Below are 20,570 nucleotides of genomic sequence, written 5' to 3' on the forward strand. Positions count from 1 at the left end.
TCCATGAGGTGCTGAAAAATGGCCGAGGCTTCAAATAAGCCAAACGGAAGTGTGACGAATTGGTACGAACCATACAGCGTGGAGAAGGCCGTTTTTGTCTTTGGACTCTGCAGATAAGGGAATCTGCCAGTAAGCGTTGGTTAAATCCAGCATCATAAAATAAGACAAGCAGTGCTTAACCAGTCCAGGTCAACTCAGGCATTGGACAAGCATCAAACCATGAGACCTTGTTCACTTTCTGATAATCATCACCAATGTTCCCTCTAAACTGCGCGTGTGCTCAATTGCGCACTGCTGGCACGGTCTCTGTGCAGAAAAAATCCGTGTTGCACATAAAATAAAATTCTAACCGGAATTGAAATTAAAGTGAATACGTTAACAATTCTGTTTTTCAGTGTTAGTCAGTAAGTGACTGGCTGCTCCAGTATGGGATTAGAACAATGGCACCTCATCCCATAGTCCAGCCAATCACGTGATTCAAATTCGTATATGCACAGCTAATCAACGTCGTTGACAGGCTATGACAGCGTCCTTATGTGCCGAAACCGGTGTTTTAGCTAGCAAAGTGGCGTGGCTAATGTGGAGTGAAGCCACGTTAATGACAACGTGTACAACCATTGGAGATGTGAGCAGGACAGATGGAACAAGTGACGTAAAAAGAGTGGACTTTATACCAGGTTTCAAATTGTGTTGATAGGCCACATAAAAAACAGAGTTGTGATTAAAAAAAAATCCAGTGTTTGGTTTTCTTCCAGAATATTGTTGTTTACATTTACTGGGGGAAGAAATGGTAAAAACGTCATTTTATAAAGAAAACGTTATAAAGCACTCTCCGCCTGTGAGCAAAGACAAAACCAAAACACCCCACCCTTTCCCATTGGTCAAAAAATGTACCATGCCGACCAATCAAAACATGGCATTTGGTTGTTAAGAAACGGAAGTTGTTAAGAAGAGGAAAATTTAGGAGTGACGGCAGTGTTTTGAGATGTGAGAGATTTGCAACGTTTAGCGCAAATCTTGTATAGTTAGTGTGTAGTGTAGTCAATAGTTTTGTTGTGTGTGTCAGAACAATGAGGCGGCTGCTAAATGTTACAGGAGTGATACATCTCCTGTTGTCAGGCCTGCAGGTATCAGGCTTTTGATGTTCTCCTTTATCTCATAGTGGACAGAAATTATTTTTTGGAGAGGCACAAATAATTTGTGTGGCATCAGATTTGATGCAGAACACCTGATTGTTCTGTAAATAGTTTGAAATGTTTGTTTAAAAAAAATCCCATAGCAGCATTTTTAGGTAAACAGCTGCAAAAATCTTTGTTGTTTGCAATACTCAGTAACTTTTTTGAAGAAGTAACTATATAATTAATTGCCCAGCATTGGTCTTTATATATTGTATTTTGCAGAGAGAGTTACAAAGTTTCAAAGTGGTGCTCCATGAGAGTCCTGTAGACGAGCAGCAGCACAATCCTGCATTGCAACTGCAAACCGCTGTTGCAATGCAGGAACATCTGCTTTATTGGAATGTGTGAGATGTTAACCACAATGACTCTTAAAAACACTGTCTCAAAGCTTCATGCCAACAGCATGTTTTTAAGAAAAATCAAACATATGTTCTTTCAAGATCATTTTAGAGTTTTTAATGAGCTGCAGGATCCTTCTTCAGTGTGAGTGGAGAACAGCCAAGTCGCCTCCTGTGATAAACCTCCACATGTACCACTGAAAACAGTTAAATTAGTTTGAATCGGAAATAATGGGTCAAACTACTTGTTCTGAGACCATTTCTTTATTTTTCACACCAAACTGTTTAATAAGATAAACTCTACACAGACTTCATCAAATATAACTAACACTTTAACATTATCAGGATTTCATAATACAAACTTCAAATCAACAAGAAAACAGCTGCAGAACATGTGGAAACCAGTTCAGCTTGAGTTTCAAATATAACTAACACTTTAACTTTCAACATTTCTTTGCTGCCACTGTGAATAAGATTGTGTTCTTTGCCTAATTGAATAAAGGTTACACTGACTCACTGCTCCATCTTCTGGTACAAACTGGCATTACATGGAAGTACAGCCCAAAACCAGTTCAGCTTGAGTTTCTTTTTTTCTGGACATAAAGTCACAGCAGGTGTTTTTTCAAAGCTGGTGGACAGATTTAGTTCATTTTGGAGGTTTTAAGAGCAACTGCTGTGAAAATATTTGTAGTTTTGGGAGAAAATGATTTAAGAGAAGATTTTACAACAGCAAAAGGTTAAATATGAATGAAGGGTTGAAATTTAACAGAGGTAACACATTAAATGAATACATTAAAAAAAAGTTAATTTTGGAAACACTAAGAAAGTTCAAATGAAAGAAATTGAAATATATATCCATATCTGCAATTCTGATACATTATTAGTTTGGTAAAAAAGACATTCCTATAACTTTAATAATACAGTAACAAGTACAACTACTAAACACTACTGTGTCCTAAGGGAACAAAGATTAAAATGTAACAGGGATAATTTTAGAGAATTAAAATCCCTCAAAGGAAAAAAATTAACTTGATATGCATATCTAGACATGCAGCTTCCTAAATGTAACATTCAGGATTATTCACTGCAGGTCCAGAAATCAGAGCTACCTCATCAGATCCAAGTGTGGCATCAGCTGACACTCTTTACAGGAGATTCCATCTGAACTCTGTGGAGCCTGATCTCAAGGTTTTTAAGTCTGACCCTGAAACCAGAAGAGGATCTTTCTCTCTCTTCAGATTCATTGTGATCCAGTGATTTCAGTCCTGCATGATCAGGCTGATGTTTGCACAGAGCAGATAATGAAGTGAAGGTTTTTGCACATTGGTAACAGTGAAACAGTTTATTTACAGCGTGGGATCGTTTGTGTTCGGAGTATGCACTGAGATTCCTGAAGCTCTTGTCACACTGGTCACAGCTGAAGTTCACTTCCATGTGTGTACGTTCATGTTTGTTACGATGACCTGATTGTGAGAAGCTTTTGTCACAGTGTCTGCACTTGTATGGTGTCCCTCCTGCAGTGGTGAAGGATGACCCACACTGGTCACAGATGTGCTTTTTGACCACACTGTGGAAGAGTTCATGTTTTTTAATGTACTTGGTGTGTGGAAGCCTCTCCCACATTCTTTGCAGTAGTTCATTTTGTCTCCAGTGTGGCTACGTTGATGTGGTTTTAGGTCCCGTTCGTGATTGGAGGTTTTTCCACAAAGGTTAAAGAGAAACGCTTGCCCACCACCACAGTGACGACAGGGTTGAGAAATGGATCCATGTTCTTTGCTCCACTCCTAAACAAAGACATTGTAAATCAGGGAATTCCTTCAACGTTTTTATCCTGAACGTCGCCTGAAATAAAAAGCATCTCTGCCAACGTCCAATTACATTTTACTGTTTACACTATAAAACTCAGGTTACTTCTTCATTTTTCCAAACAGTTCATTCAGTATAACTCCATAAGTTTACTGATCAGACTTTTTCCAAACAATCAGGTTAAAATTACAAGATAAAAAATCAATACATCCTCACAGTAACTGCACTTGTAGAGTTACTTTCTGGAGTGGATCTGTTGGTGTTTTTTCAGCTGATTTGGAGCTTTAAAAGTCTTCTCACACAGGTCACATTTATAAGGTCTCTCCTCAGTGTGTTGTTGTAACTGTGCATCTGTTGCAAACAGTTTCCCACACTGATCACAGCAGGAAACATCATTTCCAGTGTGAATCCGTAGGTGAATATTTCGGTACCGTTTGTCACTGAAACTTTTTCCACAAAAGTCGCAGCTCTACGCCTTAATTCCAGAGTGGGTAACTAGATGCCTGTGTAAGTCGCTATTTAGAGCAAAAGCCTTACCACACAACTCACAGTTGTGTGCTTTAAGTCCACTGTGGATGAGTTGGTGTTTTTTTAAGGTTCCAGCCTGGGTAAAAGACTTTCCACACAAGTCACAGCTGTAAGGTTTAACTCCACTGTGGATGAGTTGGTGTTTTTTCAAGTGTCCAGCCTGGGTAAAAGACTTTCCACACAAGTCACAGCTGTAAGGTTTAAATCCACTGTGGATGAGTTGGTGTTTTTTCAAGTGTCCAGCCTGGGTAAAAGACTTTCCACACAAGTCACAGCTGTAAGGTTTAAATCCACTGTGGATGAGTTGGTGTTTTTTCAAGTCTCCAGCCTGGGTAAAAGACTTTCCACACAAGTCACAGCTGTAAGGTTTAACTCCACTGTGGATGAGTTGGTGTTTTTTCAAGTGTCCATCCAGGGTAAAAGACTTTCCACACAAGTCACAGCTGTAAGGTTTAACTCCACTGTGGATGAGTTGGTGTTTTTTCAAGTGTCCAGCCTGGGTAAAAGACTTTCCACACAAGTCACAGCTGTAAGGTTTAACTCCACTGTGGATGAGTTGGTGTTTTTTCAAGTCTCCAGACTGGGTAAAAGACTTTCCACACAAGTCACAGCTGTAAGGTTTAAATCCACTGTGGATGAGTTGGTGTTTTTTTAAGGTTCCAGCCTGGGTAAAAGACTTTCCACACAAGTTACAGCTGTAAGGTTGAACTCCACTGTGGATGAGTTGGTGTTTTTTCAAGTGTCCAGCCACGGTAAAAGACTTTCCACACAAGTTACAGCTGTAAGGTTTAACTCCACTGTGGATGAGTTGGTGTTTTTTTAAGGTTCCAGACTGGGTAAAAGACTTTCCACACAAGTCACAGCTGTAAGGTTTAAATCCACTGTGGATGAGTTGGTGTTTTTTTAAGGTTCCAGCCTGGGTAAAAGACTTTCCACACAAGTTACAGCTGTAAGGTTGAACTCCACTGTGGATGAGTTGGTGTTTTTTCAAGTGTCCAGCCACGGTAAAAGACTTTCCACACAAGTCACAGCTGTAAGGTTTAAATCCACTGTGGATGAGTTGGTGTTTTTTCAAGTCTCCAGCCTGGGTAAAAGACTTTCCACACAAGTCACAGCTGTAAGGTTTAAATCCACTGTGGATGAGTTGGTGTTTTTTCAAGTCTCCAGCCTGGGTAAAAGACTTTCCACACAAGTCACAGCTGTAAGGTTTAACTCCACTGTGGATGAGTTGGTGTTTTTTCAAGTCTCCAGCCAGGGTAAAAGACTTTCCACACAAGTCACAGCTGTAAGGTTTAACTCCACTGTGGATGAGTTGGTGTTTTTTCAAGTCTCCAGCCAGGGTAAAAGACTTTCCACACAAGTCACAGCTGTAAGGTTTAACTCCACTGTGGATGAGTTGGTGTGTTTTTAGGCTTCCAGCCACGGTAAAAGACTTTCCACACAAGTCACAGCTGTAAGGTTTAAATCCACTGTGGATGACTTGGTGTGTTTTTAGGTGTCCAGCCTGGGTAAAAGACTTTCCACACAAGTCACAGCTGTAAGGTTTAACTCCACTGTGGATGAGTTGGTGTTTTTTCAAGCGTCCAGCCTGGGTAAAAGACTTTCCACACAAGTCACAGCTGTAAGGTTTAAATCCACTGTGGATGAGTTGGTGTTTTTTCAAGTGTCCAGCCTGGGTAAAAGACTTTCCACACAAGTCACAGCTGTAAGGTTTAACTCCACTGTGGATGAGTTGGTGTTTTTTTAAGGTTCCAGCCTGGGTAAAAGACTTTCCACACAAGTCACAGCTGTAAGGTTTAACTCCACTGTGGATGACTTGGTGTGTTTTTAGGTGTCCAGCCTGGGTAAAAGACTTTCCACCCTCATCACAGCTGTAGGTTTTCTTTCCTTTTCTTCTGTGAGGTTTGTCGGCCTCCTGAGAGCGCTGACTTCTTGCTCCATGTTGGTCCTGCAGTGACAGAGATACAAACAGAGGCAGTGAGTGAAATGCAGTCGTGGAACAAACTGAAACTCCCTCCATTGGTTGAATCAAACATGTCAACAAACACATTGTTGGTGTGTTTCCACCACCTTCTGGTGGCAGTATCACATTACAATGATGTGCTACAATGAGAGTTGTAATGAAAATGACATTATTGAAGAAATATTGATCAGCAGAGAAAATCTTTTACGCATAAGAAATTTCAAGTTCAACTGATGATATTGTTGTTTCAATGTGTGCTTATAAAATATGATCTTTGTATTTTCTTGTAACTTCTGTTACAAGAAATTAGAACTCTGAACAATATTTAAACTCCATTCAGAGTTACATACCATAAAATAATACTTTATGATTAACATAACAGTTTGATTGCTCTAATTACCTGTATTTACCTTGTGACATATTACAGGGCAAATTACATTCTGGGTACAGTTACATCACAAAACATCAACTGTGAACACCTTATGTTACCGTGGCGTTTAAGTCCATGGGAATTATGAGTGTCTACTCCCAAATTCCCATCCGGGCTACATTATTATCGGTTCATGGTATCGCTTAACTTTTACGAGTATGAGTACACACACATTTCACAGTATCGGCCCCGATACCCGATACCAGTATCGGTATCGGTGCATCCCTAATTGTAACTGTGATATTTTTCTCACCTTTTGTGTTGAAGTCATTGATTGTTTCCTCTGTAGTGGCTGAGCTGAGTCCAAATGGATGAAATTGTTCCTCCGTTGCACCACCAGACTCTTCTCCTCCTGTTAATCACCTGGGGGACACACACACAGCAGGATTTGTAAAAAGAGTTTTGATAAACACAATGCTGGACAGCAATGCTGTCATGTACACAAATACAGTGGGGCAAAAAAGTATTTAGTCTTTCCTTTATCCTGGTGCATGCTTGATACGGCACATGTGCATTCAGTGCTGCCATGTCAATCATGTTATAAAACACGGCAACTGGCCAGCGCCATTCTTTCCCAACCTGGAAGCAACACGAGGCAGCTCGTGTATCGATGTTACCAAACAAAGGCGTCCAGCCTGGAGAGCAGCTGTGAGACGAGCTGACGTGCAGTTCTATTCCATCTCCAAATATCTGTTGGTGCTCCAGACATTTTCATTCCGGTAAGTTCTAAATATGTTCATATCAATCTTTATAGCCTATTAGTTTTATTTTCGATGCGCTCTGAGCTCATAGCAAATTAGAACAAACATCCTACTGAGTGATTTTGCAGAACTACCTTCTATTTATAGAGTTGCTAATTATTTGGCATTATTGCAGCAAACCAGCCTATTAAATGGATGAATCACATCGTGACTGGGTTCCAGTGCTACACAAGGGACCTGCTTCAAACATACCACCATGCCAATCAGATTACTTCTTCCATGTGAGGGTGAAGAGGTGGCCCTTCAGGATAAGATGGTGAAGGTTTGCTGCGTTTGGTGAACAGTGTGATAATAAAACGAGGGAAAAATGAAACCTGCTCCTGTTAAATATTCTTAAGTCTTGTGCTGTTAAAATTGCTGTATTTTTTCAAAAGATACAGTAAATAAAGTAATGTTTGTAGTGAATGATATCATGTAAACACTCATGATTTTGTGTAAACATTTTGTCATTTGTAAACTATAAAATCATTTTTCTTCTTTGGCTCTCAGCTAAGGCGGTCGCACTTTTCTCCTCTCCTCCTCACCCTTATCTTCCCTGCTTAGCCTCTATGTCCTTGTCTGTTTCGTGTGCATTACTTTCCCTGGAATAGACTCACACGGTCGTTCTCTAAAACCTAAAAGAGAATTATGGATTTGATTAACTGGTCTCTGAATGCTATTGACACCCTTTTCTCAACGAGAAGTCTGGGCTCGGGAGAGCCCGAGTGCCCTGGAGGGACTTTCCCTGCCGGATACACGATGGACGGGTGGCAGAACTGGAGAGTCATGTGTCTGGCGGGACTGTCGATCGAGGACGCTGAAGATATCTATCTATTCGGAACCATGATAGCAGGGTTCGTGCTGATCGGAGTTGGCTTGGCCCTGGTTTATCGGAGAAATAAGAGAGCGGAACCGGCTGTTCAAACCCCCCCAAGGCTGCCCGCTGGAATTGAAGAGATGAGACGAGGCGCGACCTCTCACAACGAACGTAATATGGTCAACACCTTGGAGATGCTTACAGCTGCTGTGAAGGCTCAAAGCAACAACATTGAGCGTATGGGGGAATACATCAGAGAGAGGCCTGCTCAAAATGAGACCCTTGAGCGACAGCTGGACGACATCACGGAATGGATCACTGCAGCTTTGAGGTCTCAGAATCAAAAGAATGACAACACCACGGAACAGAAGTTTGATACCAAAAAAAAAAAAAAAAAAAAAAAAAAAAAAAGAAGTTTGATACCATCATGGGGAGGATCGTGGCTCTCCAACGGGAGCTCGAGAGGCCAGTGTCGGAGTGTTAGGGCAGCCAAAAATTCTCCTGGGCTGCTCGCATGGAAATTTACAAAATCAACATTGAGATTGCGGACCCCCATAACGGCGCCAGCTGCAGGCCCAAGGCTGGAGCCGAACAATCACTCCCTGATAACGACTGTGTTACGGCTATTCTTCCCGTCCCATGCAAGGACACCTGGATTGGCTGGAGGACTGTTTACTTAGCCTGATAGGCCGAAGGACACTGTCTCAGCTAAACTATGGACACGCACACACACACACTTACACTGATAAGCACTCACTCATCCCCCCTCCCTTTCCAACGCCTTCGATGCTTGTGCCCTACCGGGGAAGATAGCAGTCAACTGGACCAGCACAGACATGCTGCAGGACCGGATGCGCTGTCTACACCGGCTCTCTCTTACCCTTTACCCGCCCCTGTTGCTTGTCTTGTGTTTCTATGGTGTATTGATAGTCATGTGCTTTTGTGCTGAGGTGTTTTTTCTGTTATCAAACTGTTCTCCCACTAGGAGCTCAGTCTGAGTGGAGTTTTTTTTCTCCTCCTCTTACCTCATATAGTGTATTTTCGTTGTTTTTTCCTATCAGCCTACCTTCTGACATGTCTGCCCAATGTGATGCTTGTGTAAAGTTGGTCAGAAGGTTCCTTTGTGAGTGCGCATGCGCCATTGGCGTGCTGCCTGCTGTAACCCCTAATTTCCCTCAGGATGAATAAAGTATTCTGATTCTGATAAATGCCATGGATTCTACACTGTAACTGATGTGATGTTCTATAAGGTGGTTTCAATAAAATTTAAAAAAGAGGCAAAAATTAGTTTGTTTCTTTATTCAACTTTTGAACAGTGGGACTCAGTCAGTATATATTCAGTAAATGCAAATTATTTACACGGCAGTGCACTACAGGCATAAATCTAGACCCCTAGATAAAACATTATGGGTCATTCCCACAACCCACAGCTTTACTGTGTACCAGCACAGTATCCAATAGCGGTGACAACTCCTCCAAAGTAGCAGGTGGGATTTTTCTTTTTTGAGGACGGCTCCTTTTACCTTTCAATACAGATGTTCTGTTTATGTTTTGAACAAGAGCCTTTTTTTGGGCAGCTGAAGATGCAGGTTCATCTGTAACAGTCCTTATGCCACAGATCAACATTGTTGCTTCTACATTAAACAAAAGAGCAGCGACATGGGTGCAGGTCTCTGCGACTCCGGCCATACAGCTGCAGTGGGCGACTTCAACCTTCCCTGTGATGCTCACAGTGACCCATGGCTGCGATGCTGGTTCATTCAGTCTTTGAGAGTGCAGGACCTGAAACACACACAGACAAAGTTCATTTAAAGACAAGAACTATGAGCCAAGGCCGACACAAATGTGTTTTATCTACTTTATCATAAATGTAACAAAGTGTTTAGAAAGTTAGCACATACATGTAATTTTTCATTTCTTTATGTGTCCATCTATAGAACGCTGCATGTTATAGTGTAAATCTGCCTGTTCTCTGTCAGAAACCTGCCTGCAGAAAATGAACCTAAAGTATGTAATGCAAGGATGTCATCACTTTAGAGATGGAGAAAGCATAAAGTGACAATTATGAATCACTTAATATGATAAGGAGATTCTGCAGGTCATTGATCAATGTATAAAACTAAAATAAAATGTATTTTTAGTGACACAGGATACAAACATGGAAGCAAGATGTGTAATTAGGATTATTTATAATAAATATGAATAGTGCAATTTCTTTAACCATAAAGAATAACAATCCTTCAGGACAATGTCACATCAATGCACTGAACTCACTATGTTATCCATCTAACAGCCTCCACATGTTCTCACTGTAATTTCCCCTCATGAATGAATTTATGCTGCACTAATGTGAATGTTTGCAGGGAAATCAAACGCGTTTCACTCGCAGTACTCGAGCTGACTTACCTTTGTTTGAATGACGACTTGTACGCGCTGATTCCACAGACAAGGTCCGAAAATATGTCAGGCTACGTCAGTAGCGGTTGGTCTTCAGGGTTTCTACTCCACGGCCGTATTTCATACGGGTCCACATTTCCAATGCACGCTATTTTCTGCAAGTACCGCCACTTCGCCTCTGGACGCAATCGGTCTCTATACAGTCCATTCTCTTTTGAGCTGCTTTTAAGCATCTTTCTTGTAGTCGTCGTTCCAACACAGTGTGTTTGTTTTGATTCGTAGACCCCGAAAACGACGCTGCGCTCCCACAATGCTTTGTGGCGTGACGTCAACTCCAAAGCCCTATGAAGTCCTATTCTACAGGCTGATTGCCCTTGTCACTACCCGATCCGTACCGGAAACCCGATCGGTACCCCGCATGCGCAAATCTTACGTCACTTCCTCTCTTTGCCAACATTGCGACATTCAATATGTTTGAATGATATGGTTAGCGCCCAGTTAGCTCCTAGCATTTCTCAGCAGCTCTGCCTCCTTTTCGACTACCAGGACATTTAAACAATGAATAATCCGTATCCGCAACAAATTTTTGCTTTTCTCCTCAACAGAAAGCGTTCCCCGATTGAACAACAGCGCCGTAAAATAAGAAGAATGGTGCCTAATGACAGAGTTAATAATACAGACTTTATAATATGTCACGTGAAGATTCAGCAGCCAGATGAAGTGTTTACTGGCAATTGACAGTGATAGCGGACATTATCATCACTTTTCCAACAATCCTCTCCACACCGACAAGCATAAACACACTCGATTATCACTAAATCAAATTTAACACACGTTTGTAATGACGCTAATTCAGTTTACAATAGGGTTCATTCGCTCAGTCAGCAGGTGGCGGTGTCCTCGTACACTGGGGAGTACACTGCCATTAAACGAACAGAAGAAGAAGAAAACCCCTGCACATGCGCGGTACGGATCGGGTAGACCCGATTTGTACGGTCTGACTTTGCACATGCGCAGTAAGGATCGGGAGTCCCGATCTGTCACTATCTTTTAATTTTTTTATTTTTGTCTACATTATATTAAATGTTTCATTATCGGAAACATGTTAAGAGATACTTGTTATTTTTAACATCTTAACAGATACTCTGACCTGTAACTATCGTAAAATGCTTCGACCGGAAGTAGACACCTTTCGCACATGCGGGGTACCGATCGGGTTTCCGGTACGGATCGGGTAGTGACAAGAGCACCTGGCTGCAGCCACTGTGGAGCTCCACAGTAACCGGATACACGTGACCTCCACACTAACCGGAAACACGTGACCTCCACACTAGCCGTAAACACGCATGGATACCGTGGAAGTCATGCAAGTTGATCGCAAAGGTTGGTTAAGTCTTTATGAAACACTTTTTTTGCGTTACAAAAACATTCCTCCTTATTTTAATGTTTTTTCATCGTGCTCCATGGCAGAGAAACACACAGATATGCTTTTTCCTGGGCCTGGTTTAAGTAAGAGAGCTGGATTAACGGCTTCTGTGGGCGAGAAGAAGCAAAAAACACATTTTGCATTAGAGTATGATTTATTGTTGGCGTCAGAGATGCAAAATAACGAATACTTCAATACTGTACTTAAGTAGAATTTTCTGGTATCTTTACTTTACTGCTGTACTTTTTTGTGCCTACTGTATACTTCTTTATACTTCTACTTCTCACATTTTAGCACGCGTATCTGTACTTTGTAATGCGTACATTTGTAAATCAGCCCCCCGCACGCGTGCTTTGGACGCAAGATTACTTCAATATTTTGTACATAAATTATACTTTAGACCCTGTACTTCTTACTTCGACTTGACTAAAAAGTCGAGTCAGTGCTTTTTAAACAGAGGTATCTAAACTGTTAGCGTCAACACTGTAAATTTCATCACAAACAGATTTATATATTTATCAATACTTCTATTCGTCATTCTTTTCTGTACAGCTTTTTTATTGCCCAGATTTTAGTTAGCCCCTGTTCAATTGACTGTTATATGTCAATAGAAACATGTCTCACAAATTAAAGTGTCTTGTAAAATATTTGTGGGTTTTTTTCAAGAATTTTCTTCCCAAATCTATTACATGCCAACTGTAAATTCTTATTTCTGCTAAAACCTTAACTTAAATGTATATATGGTGTTTATCTGTTTCTCTCTCTGTTTTAGATGCACATATCAATCCGGAATTCGGGCTTAAAGCCAGAATTGCAGGAATGCAACACGTGTTGCAGAGGACTCTTTCACTGCCCTCTGTGCCCCACTTTCAGCCCTACTGTCAGGGCAAAGATTGAGGAGCATCTAAGTGTGCATATAAAAAAATGCTTTGCCTTTCAAAGGTATGTTTGTATTAAATATACTTTATAGTTATAAATATGCACTTTTTTTAAGCACTTCTGCAGTATCTTTGTTGACATAAAAGTTGCTGTTGATATTGTACAGTTCAGTGCATTCATCTGCAACAAAAATAGTGTTTTTATAAAATATATTTTTATTTACTTTTCACCACTTTTCTTGACATAACTTTTGTGATCCATACCATTTTGCTTTCATTATTGAGGTTGGCTTGGATGTTTTTGTTAACATGTACAATCTGATTGTTAGACAAATTGATTGCATTCTATACAACTACATTTAAATTACATCTGTTTGTTTGTTTGTTTGTTTGTTTTTTCTCTTACAGATAAAATGATATGCCGGTGCAGGCTGGCTTGCAGGACAACAGGACACTTTCACCGCCCTGTCTGTAAGATTACAATCATACGGCGTGGGGATATGGCAAGGCATATATTGTCTTGTCAGCATTCTTCAATGCCAAGTCAGCCACCATTATCAGGACTGCTCCCCGCTGAACTCTCCGAGGAGACCCATATTCCTCCGGCAGTACTCTTCGAGGAGCCCCGTCTCCCCCCCCCAAGGTTTTGTCTTCGGTATCTGAACCATTTTCTGAGTCTTTGTTAGAACATTCATATGCTCCACCCTCTGTGTTCAATAAAACTGCAGCTGATGGAAAGTCCATGAAAATGACATGCCCTCACTGTGGCCTTACTCTTCGTAGCTCTGGCAAGCTATTTGCACACTGGAGAGAGGAAGCCAAAGCTGTGCTTGAAGGACAACACGTGCCAATTTTCAGACTGAAAAAGCGCAAGTTCCAGGAAGTCAGTCAGGTCAGTATTCACTTTAAACAGTAGTGTAATTACATGGTTAGTGACATTTGAATAACTGTTGTAGCGACTTCCACAGTCGCTACAGGCCGGGGCTGGAGCCTGCCTATTTGCCTGACGCGCTGTCAACTTTACGCAATAATGCGAGAGATGGAATTGTTTGCTTGTTTATTAAAGTGCTTTAAGAGTTTACAGAGTAATATCATCAGCTCCTGATTCAGACTCTTACAACATCACAGGCTCTAATAAACGAAGCGAAACATGTAGTGCAGCGGTCAACAAAAACTACGGCTACCGAGCCCTCCTCTCTGTCAAAATCAAAACCCATGAATGACAGACTGACAACGCCCATTTATGTCACCGCTAGCACCCACGTGACTCCCATAACAACCAAACAAATAAAAACCCAGTGATCATCAAAATTCAATACATTCAATTATGGCTCCTACAACTGTTAAAAAACTGTTCTGCAACAGAGAAATAACTGTTTTCATCCCCATTTGCCTGACACAGGAGCCAGCAGTTGTTGAAGATCTGTGTCCTGCTGTGCAGTGGGTTGTCCAAAATAAGGCACTTTTCCGTGGACATGTAACAATGCCAAAATATCTGTCCTTAAATCAAGGGGACCAGCAGAGGGTCTTAAGAGACATGTCAGAGGAAGAAGACACTGGAGCAAGGGACTTGTTCCTCGTTGTTTTTCAGTTTGCAGAGGACATGGAGCTCTTTTTGAAAGCATGTGCTGATGAGCAGGGGCTAAGGGTCAGTGCTATGACATGTAATGGACAAATGAAGGCACTGGCTGTGTTTGTTTGTTTGTTTAATATGTTGTTGTTTTTTTGTTTTGTTTTTTACGTAGTACAAAATTCAAATTAAACTTATTTCAAAATGTTGTTCACTTTATTCTGTGTCCATACTTATAATAAAGGATTACAGTGTAACAGCATTAAATGTAACAGCATTTTTTTTGAAGTTGTAATTTCAAAATAAAAAGCTTATTGTTGATATTAACAGTAAGAATTGTAATCAATAATATTTTTATACATTTTAAACATTAACACTGGGCTCTATCCTGGCCAATTGTGGACACTTCACTTATTCTTTTTTTTGACTACTGGGCCCTATTTCAGGAAGCCGGTTTAGAAAACTCAGAGTGAAAAACGATACTCAGGGTTGAGTAACCCCGAACTGTCCAACTCGGAATATTCGGTTTCAGAAAGGCTGATAACAAGTAGTTCAATCAACGCGGAGTTGCTTTAACCCCAAGTGAAGCGCGCGGACGAGGATACATAAAGCCCTGATAAGCGGAGCACAGATTAAGCGAGTCACCATGGAGACGGAGGGAAAGAAGGCGCGGTCAATGTATTTCACAGCGCTTGAGGCCGAAATTCTGATGGCAGCATATGCCGATAACATGCAAATTCCGCGGAAAAAAGTAACACAGCCACAGCTGCAAAAGAAAGGGAGCATGCATGGCAAAACATAGCCGACAGAGTCAATGCGTGAGTGTTAATATAAACATTGATCTAGGGATTTCCACCCATTTAACACGTTATTTTATCATATGTTATTTTATTTGTTATTTTATACATTTTATTTTGTGACGTGATGTGAGCGCAGGTGCAACCCAACAGGCCCCAAACGTGCCTGGCAGCAAGTAAAAATGAAATATAAAAATATAGTCCAAACAGGTAAGGTGTAATTGTATTATGAGCCATAGTGCTTGGTCTGTTTGTCCCACGTAAATCAATTGCAGTTAGAGGCTACATTAATTTTCTTTCTGTAAGCACTTTTTGAAATTATCTGAGCACATTACAAGTACACATTTGCTTACTCTGCTCAAATGTGGCCCGTTATAGCCAACAGAAAAAAAGCGGAGGCCCGAAAAACAGGTGGGGGTCCTCCACCACCACCACTCACAGAGGCTGAGCAGTTGGCCCTCAGCCAAAACAGTGGGCGCCCTGTGGCCGATGGCATCTCTGCGGGGACATCCTCTGAGTCAATAACCCCGCAAGACACAAGTGCCTACATAAGAGGTAAATTCAAAATAATACATGATGTGCATACATCCTTTCTTCACAGTCACCTTTGCAGTGCTGCTCATTCATTTGATAAACTCTTTACCATAATGAATTATTTTGTAGTGAAGTTATTTTCCTACTGATTTTGCCTTCCCTCAGTCTTGGTTGTCTTTGAGAGCATAATGACAATGAAGTGTAAGGTGATTGGTATGTTTGTTAATTGCCATTTGGTCCCTTGTAAGTTATAAGTGACCTGTATAAACCTCATATTCTATCAGTTGATGGTGGTGGTGTACTGCATCTGGTGCAGCCTCCTGTTGAGCCAGACCAACATGCAGTTGTGAGTAATACTCCACAGATTATATGAGTTTACAGTAGAACAGCAATGTTGTTAATTTCCTTACTACAGGAAAATAATGAAGAAACATTGACAGCTGTTACAGAGGAGGAAGCAACAGAGACACTTTATGAGGTTTACATCTTTTAATACTTTGTGTACAGGAAACACAGGCGACCAATAAAGCCAGTTGAACAAAAAATCTGTTTTTCCGTCTTTCAACATGTTGAGGTGATGGGTCAAAAGAAATGATTGTGACATATGGTGTCTCTGACTGCGCTTCCATCTTGTATGTCCGTGGGAGGGTCAGGATGTTCATGGTTTGGATCACTGCTGATGTTTGGTTCAGAAGGACAGTGTTCTCCTCTAATTGTGGCAATGTTGTGAAGAATCACACATGCAACAATAATGTCACATGCCCTTTCTGGGGTGACCCTGAGTCTTTGCAGGCACTGGAACCGGGCCTTAAGCATTCCGATAGTCATTTCAATTCTGGCTCTTGTCCTGCAATTAGCCAGATTATATCGCTGCTGTGGGCCCGGTTCAGGGTCAGGGTAAGGGGTAAGCAAATAGGGTAAACATGGATACCCCCTATCACCAAGCAAGTAGCCAGTGAACTCTCCTAAGACAGAAGGGTACACTTCAGTTCAAATGTCCCTGAAGCAATTGGTCTTTATATATTTTAAAGTATTCTCAACTCACCATGTCCAAATTTTGTGCTCAGTGTACATTCACGGAATATTTGTGAGTCATGAACAGAGCCTGGCCACTTGGCTTCCACATTTGTGATAATGTTGGCAGCATCACATATGATCTTCACAGTGCAGAGAACACAAATTAGCATCCATCACCATGATGAAATAATTTGTTAGTTTGAAATGCTACAGGGAACTATGTACCTGTACATTAATGCTGTGGAAAGACTTCCTGTTCACATAGTCTCCTTCATTTACTAAAGGAGCAATGATTGGAATGTGAGTGCCATCTGTACAGCCAATCACGCCTGGGAACCGTAAAAATAAATGTAAAATTTAAGTAGTAGTTCAAATATCACCACATCATAAATTAAGTTTTGGTCATCCTGATACCTGCAATTTTGTGGAATCCCTCTTTGATGAATCTTGTGGGTCTGTGACCGGGGAACACCACAGATGAGTGCAGGAGACGTTTCAGTGCAACTCTAACATTCCTGACTGCCCGACAGACGGTAGCCTTGGAAACGTGCTCAGCGTCACCAATATTATACAGAAAGCTCCCGTTTGCAAAAAACCGAAGTGCAATACAAATAATATGTACAGAACTGAGAGAATGTCCGCGATGTGTCACATGCGTAATATATGGCCTGAGGATGTTATTCAAATAACTTATAGATTGTGCTGAGAAACGGTAACGTTCGCACAGAAAATCATCAGGAAATGATAAAATGTCCAAACGCGCTCTAATCACTCTCTCCCGGCGGAGAGCTCTGCGGAGGATTTGGGCTTCACGATCTACTGGCTCTTCAAGGAAGGGACACGCCATGTCTGACACTTCCTACTGTCAGGTTTCCGACAAAGGGGCGGAGACAGTCAGGGTTAGTTGAAGTAAACCTGCTAGGGGGCAGGTTAGCTTCACGGCGTGTGTCGTCATAGTGACTCATTCAGGCTTCAGCTGAACTCGCTTTGTGAAACCGAAAACCCAGAGTTTTCGTTAACTCAGGGTATACTTACTCAGTTTTTCCACTAAACCGGCTTCCTGAAACAGGGCCCTGCACTGCAGTGGACCAAAACAATGACACGGGTTTGATCTTAAGGATCTAATAGTTGTGTGTGTTGTGCATGACATTGCCACACAAATATGTATTTGCAAGATAGAGTAGAATAAATTATGACGCATGAAATATTACATAGGCTGCAGTGAATTTCTGTTGATGCAGCCTATTGAGCTTTAAGTTTCCCAGTCAAACTTAGCTTTGACGCACCTGCTAACAACACTTTTACTCTTTTACATTTCATAACAAGACACCATAGCCAAAATATTAACAAAATATATATTATTAAAAAATTCAAAGCTGCAGCACATACAGCAACAAACATCGTTAGTAAATGTGTCCTGGAGTTTATGCAGGTGCAGAAAGTGCTGCTGCTGTAAGTAAGCCTAACAGCTTACAGATCACTTATTTTTCTGGAAAGATGGTAGGAAAGGCATCACTGCTCATTTCTACAGTCTCCCAGATCTTGGAATACAATCCCTTTGTACCATGAAACCACTTCGCAGTACTATGAGTCCACTAAAACCTATAAAGAGAGTGATCCTGGAAGAAATGGGGCACACACTAGTGACCTCAACAATTGCAAGACAGCCTTTTCCCCGATGCTCAGATGGGGAATAAAAGGAAGTTTCATGAAAACATTAGGACTTTATCACCGTTTTATCTGAAAAGTTAATGGTAATATATAACCTAATTGGCTATAAAGAGTAAAAAATTTAGATACAATTTTGATTTTGATGAAAAGGACTGGTGCTATTTTAAAGAGTCACGTCGGTAAAAGTAGATAAATGTTTTAAGAAACATTTTATAGCATTTTGTGAACATACACAAAAAGTGGCCATTTTTGGCAACAAACAAGCTGAGAGAGTTTTATATTTTTGGCTCTCCTTGAACAAAAATAATAGTGCATAATAATCAATGTTGATGTTAATCAATTAGATGTCCCAGACTCTACTATTAATAATACAGCAGTCCCTCGTTTATCGCTGGTGTTACGTTCTAAAAATAACCCGCGGTAGGTGAAATCCATGAAGTAGCCAACTTTATTTTTTACAATTATTACAGATGTTAAGACTGTAAAACCCCTCACTACATGCTTTATACACTTTTCTCAGACAGGCATGAACATTTTCACACTTTTCTCTTTTGTTTAAACACTCTTAGAGTTCAAACCTTCGTAGAAACATAAGTCCAGTATTATGGAATGAAACCTAAAGGTGCATTTGAGGGTGCAAAACGTTTCGTCGGCATTGTTGTGTTTGTTTGGGAGAAAACTTCCAAACATACAGTACAGCACTTCAGAGTTACACTGCTAGCATCAAAGATTTATGTAAATTCGACAAGCTAAACGCATTCTGTACTGTACAGCAGGAGTCCCCAACCTTTTTGCGCCACAGACCACTTTAATGTCAGACAATATTTTCAGGGAACGACCTTTAAGGTGTCGCGGATAAATACAACAAAAGAATAAAAAAAAGAAACTGTGGTATTTTGTAAATGTAATAATAAACGTGACTTGAGCTGTGCGCCAATAACAATGACAGTGACATCCTCCTCTCTGCTTCTTAACGCTATCTGGTCGCTATGGTAACGCGTAAATAGTTCTTTCAAAATAAGACACACAACTACAACCATACATTTCACACCGGAGGATCAACTCTCGCGGAACGGTACCAAAAGACTCACGGACCGGGACCGGTCCGTGGGCCTATTAGGGACCGCTCCTGTACAGGAGACACTGGACTAGATTGATTGACAATGGTCTACAGCAATCAGAACGCACAACGCGATGTACTGTAAAAAAATAAATAAATCAGCGAAACAGCAAGTGTCACTTTTGGCCACGAACAATTTAGGGGATGGTGAATTTTTTTGAACAAACCCAGAGTGTTAAAACCCCCCACTTAAAAACATTTTTATTTCTCAGCAGCATCAATAGTGACAAAAACGCAATTTAGTTTTCGATGTCAAAGTCGATTTAACCGAAGTTACGTGTTTCCGGTTATTGTGGAGGTCACGTGTTTCCGGTTACTGTGGAGCTCCACAGTGACAGCCCTCCCCCACGCTTGTACCCGTGGCTTCCTGTCCTGGGGGTTGGCTCTTCTCCTGCCCTGCACCCTTTGTTCATATTCAAAGACTATTTTTCTGTATGTATTCTTACCCCATAGCAACCGCCAGATTATAATGTTGCAGACAATCACAAACTCTACAGTCTGTCTAACTCCAGTGTATACCAAGCAATCTATTATTCTTAACAGCAACAACATAAACTGAACCCACATTAAAGTTGGCTCGGTGATTACCTTTAGATGAGCCCACAAACCGAGAGAAACTCCGTGATGAAGCTGGAAGTCTTAAGAAACAGATCAGGGAGCAGAGACCCACGTGGTTCACGCTGATCTCGGCTACGATCCAGGACACAAGGGTGTGCAGATCGATGCAGAAATTAATCCCAACGTTGGCAGTGGTATATGTTCCTGTAAGTTTACTACTTTACTCCCGTTTCATGAAAAAGCAGCTCTCTGCTCGACTCCTCTCCTGCACACACACTTTGCTCCGCCTCCTTTTCCGGCTCTGCTGTGATTTGTTGCTGTGCGGTCACGTGACTAAGCAGACCAACGTAACCATGTGGGGTGTTATTTCAAAAGTAGCGCCTATCTCCTTTTCCTAAACTCTTTTTCTTGCCCTCGTTGGAAACGTCATCGTGGGAAGGAGATTTGCTAAGGACTCAGGGAAAGAGAGGACCGGTGCTGAGAATTGGAACAGCCTTAGGCTGTATCCCAATTCAGGTTCTGCAGCCCTAAAGTACGCAGCCTTAACGGTCCACAAGGGCCGCGTACTCAAAGACCGCTAAGGCCGGAAGTGCGAGGCTTGTGAAATACCGGTCGATCTCCGTCGCGCTGCCCAGGTTGCCTAGCAACCATGATACTAACCGCTGGAAACGTTTCATACAGCTTTGTTTGAGAGAAATGAAGGAGAACATATTTTGTTCATTTGTTCGTTTGTTTCTACACGAGCTTTGTGTGATTTAATAAGTATCTGAGGCTGAGACCACATGACTGTAAAACATGATTG

General features: G+C 41.3%; 1 protein-coding gene and 1 long non-coding RNA gene across 2 annotated transcripts; both read right to left on the minus strand.

Annotated features, from left to right (window-relative positions):
- Positions 1-1,761: 1,761 nt before the first annotated feature.
- LOC146712965 (uncharacterized) lies at positions 1,762-20,358 on the minus strand. Its single transcript, XM_085445914.1, has 3 exons — positions 19,799-20,358; positions 6,497-6,606; positions 1,762-5,798 (listed from the first exon to the last, which is right to left on the minus strand). Exons 2-3 carry the CDS (start codon positions 6,512-6,514, stop codon positions 3,792-3,794), a joined length of 2,025 nt encoding a protein of 674 aa, XP_085302040.1. The 5' UTR covers positions 6,515-6,606; positions 19,799-20,358; the 3' UTR covers positions 1,762-3,791.
- Positions 15,758-16,724, minus strand: LOC146712966 (uncharacterized). The gene is made up of 3 exons (XR_014919264.1): positions 16,645-16,724; positions 16,448-16,559; positions 15,758-16,367 (listed from the first exon to the last, which is right to left on the minus strand). It is a non-coding gene; the product is annotated as an uncharacterized LOC146712966 (long non-coding RNA).
- Positions 20,359-20,570: the final 212 nt, after the last annotated feature.

This window comes from Copadichromis virginalis, linkage group LG3 (genome assembly GCF_057382275.1).
Source record: "Copadichromis virginalis isolate Kocher_CV1m ecotype Utaka linkage group LG3, C_Virginalis_male_GT1.1, whole genome shotgun sequence".
Taxonomy (NCBI): domain Eukaryota; kingdom Metazoa; phylum Chordata; class Actinopteri; order Cichliformes; family Cichlidae; genus Copadichromis; species Copadichromis virginalis.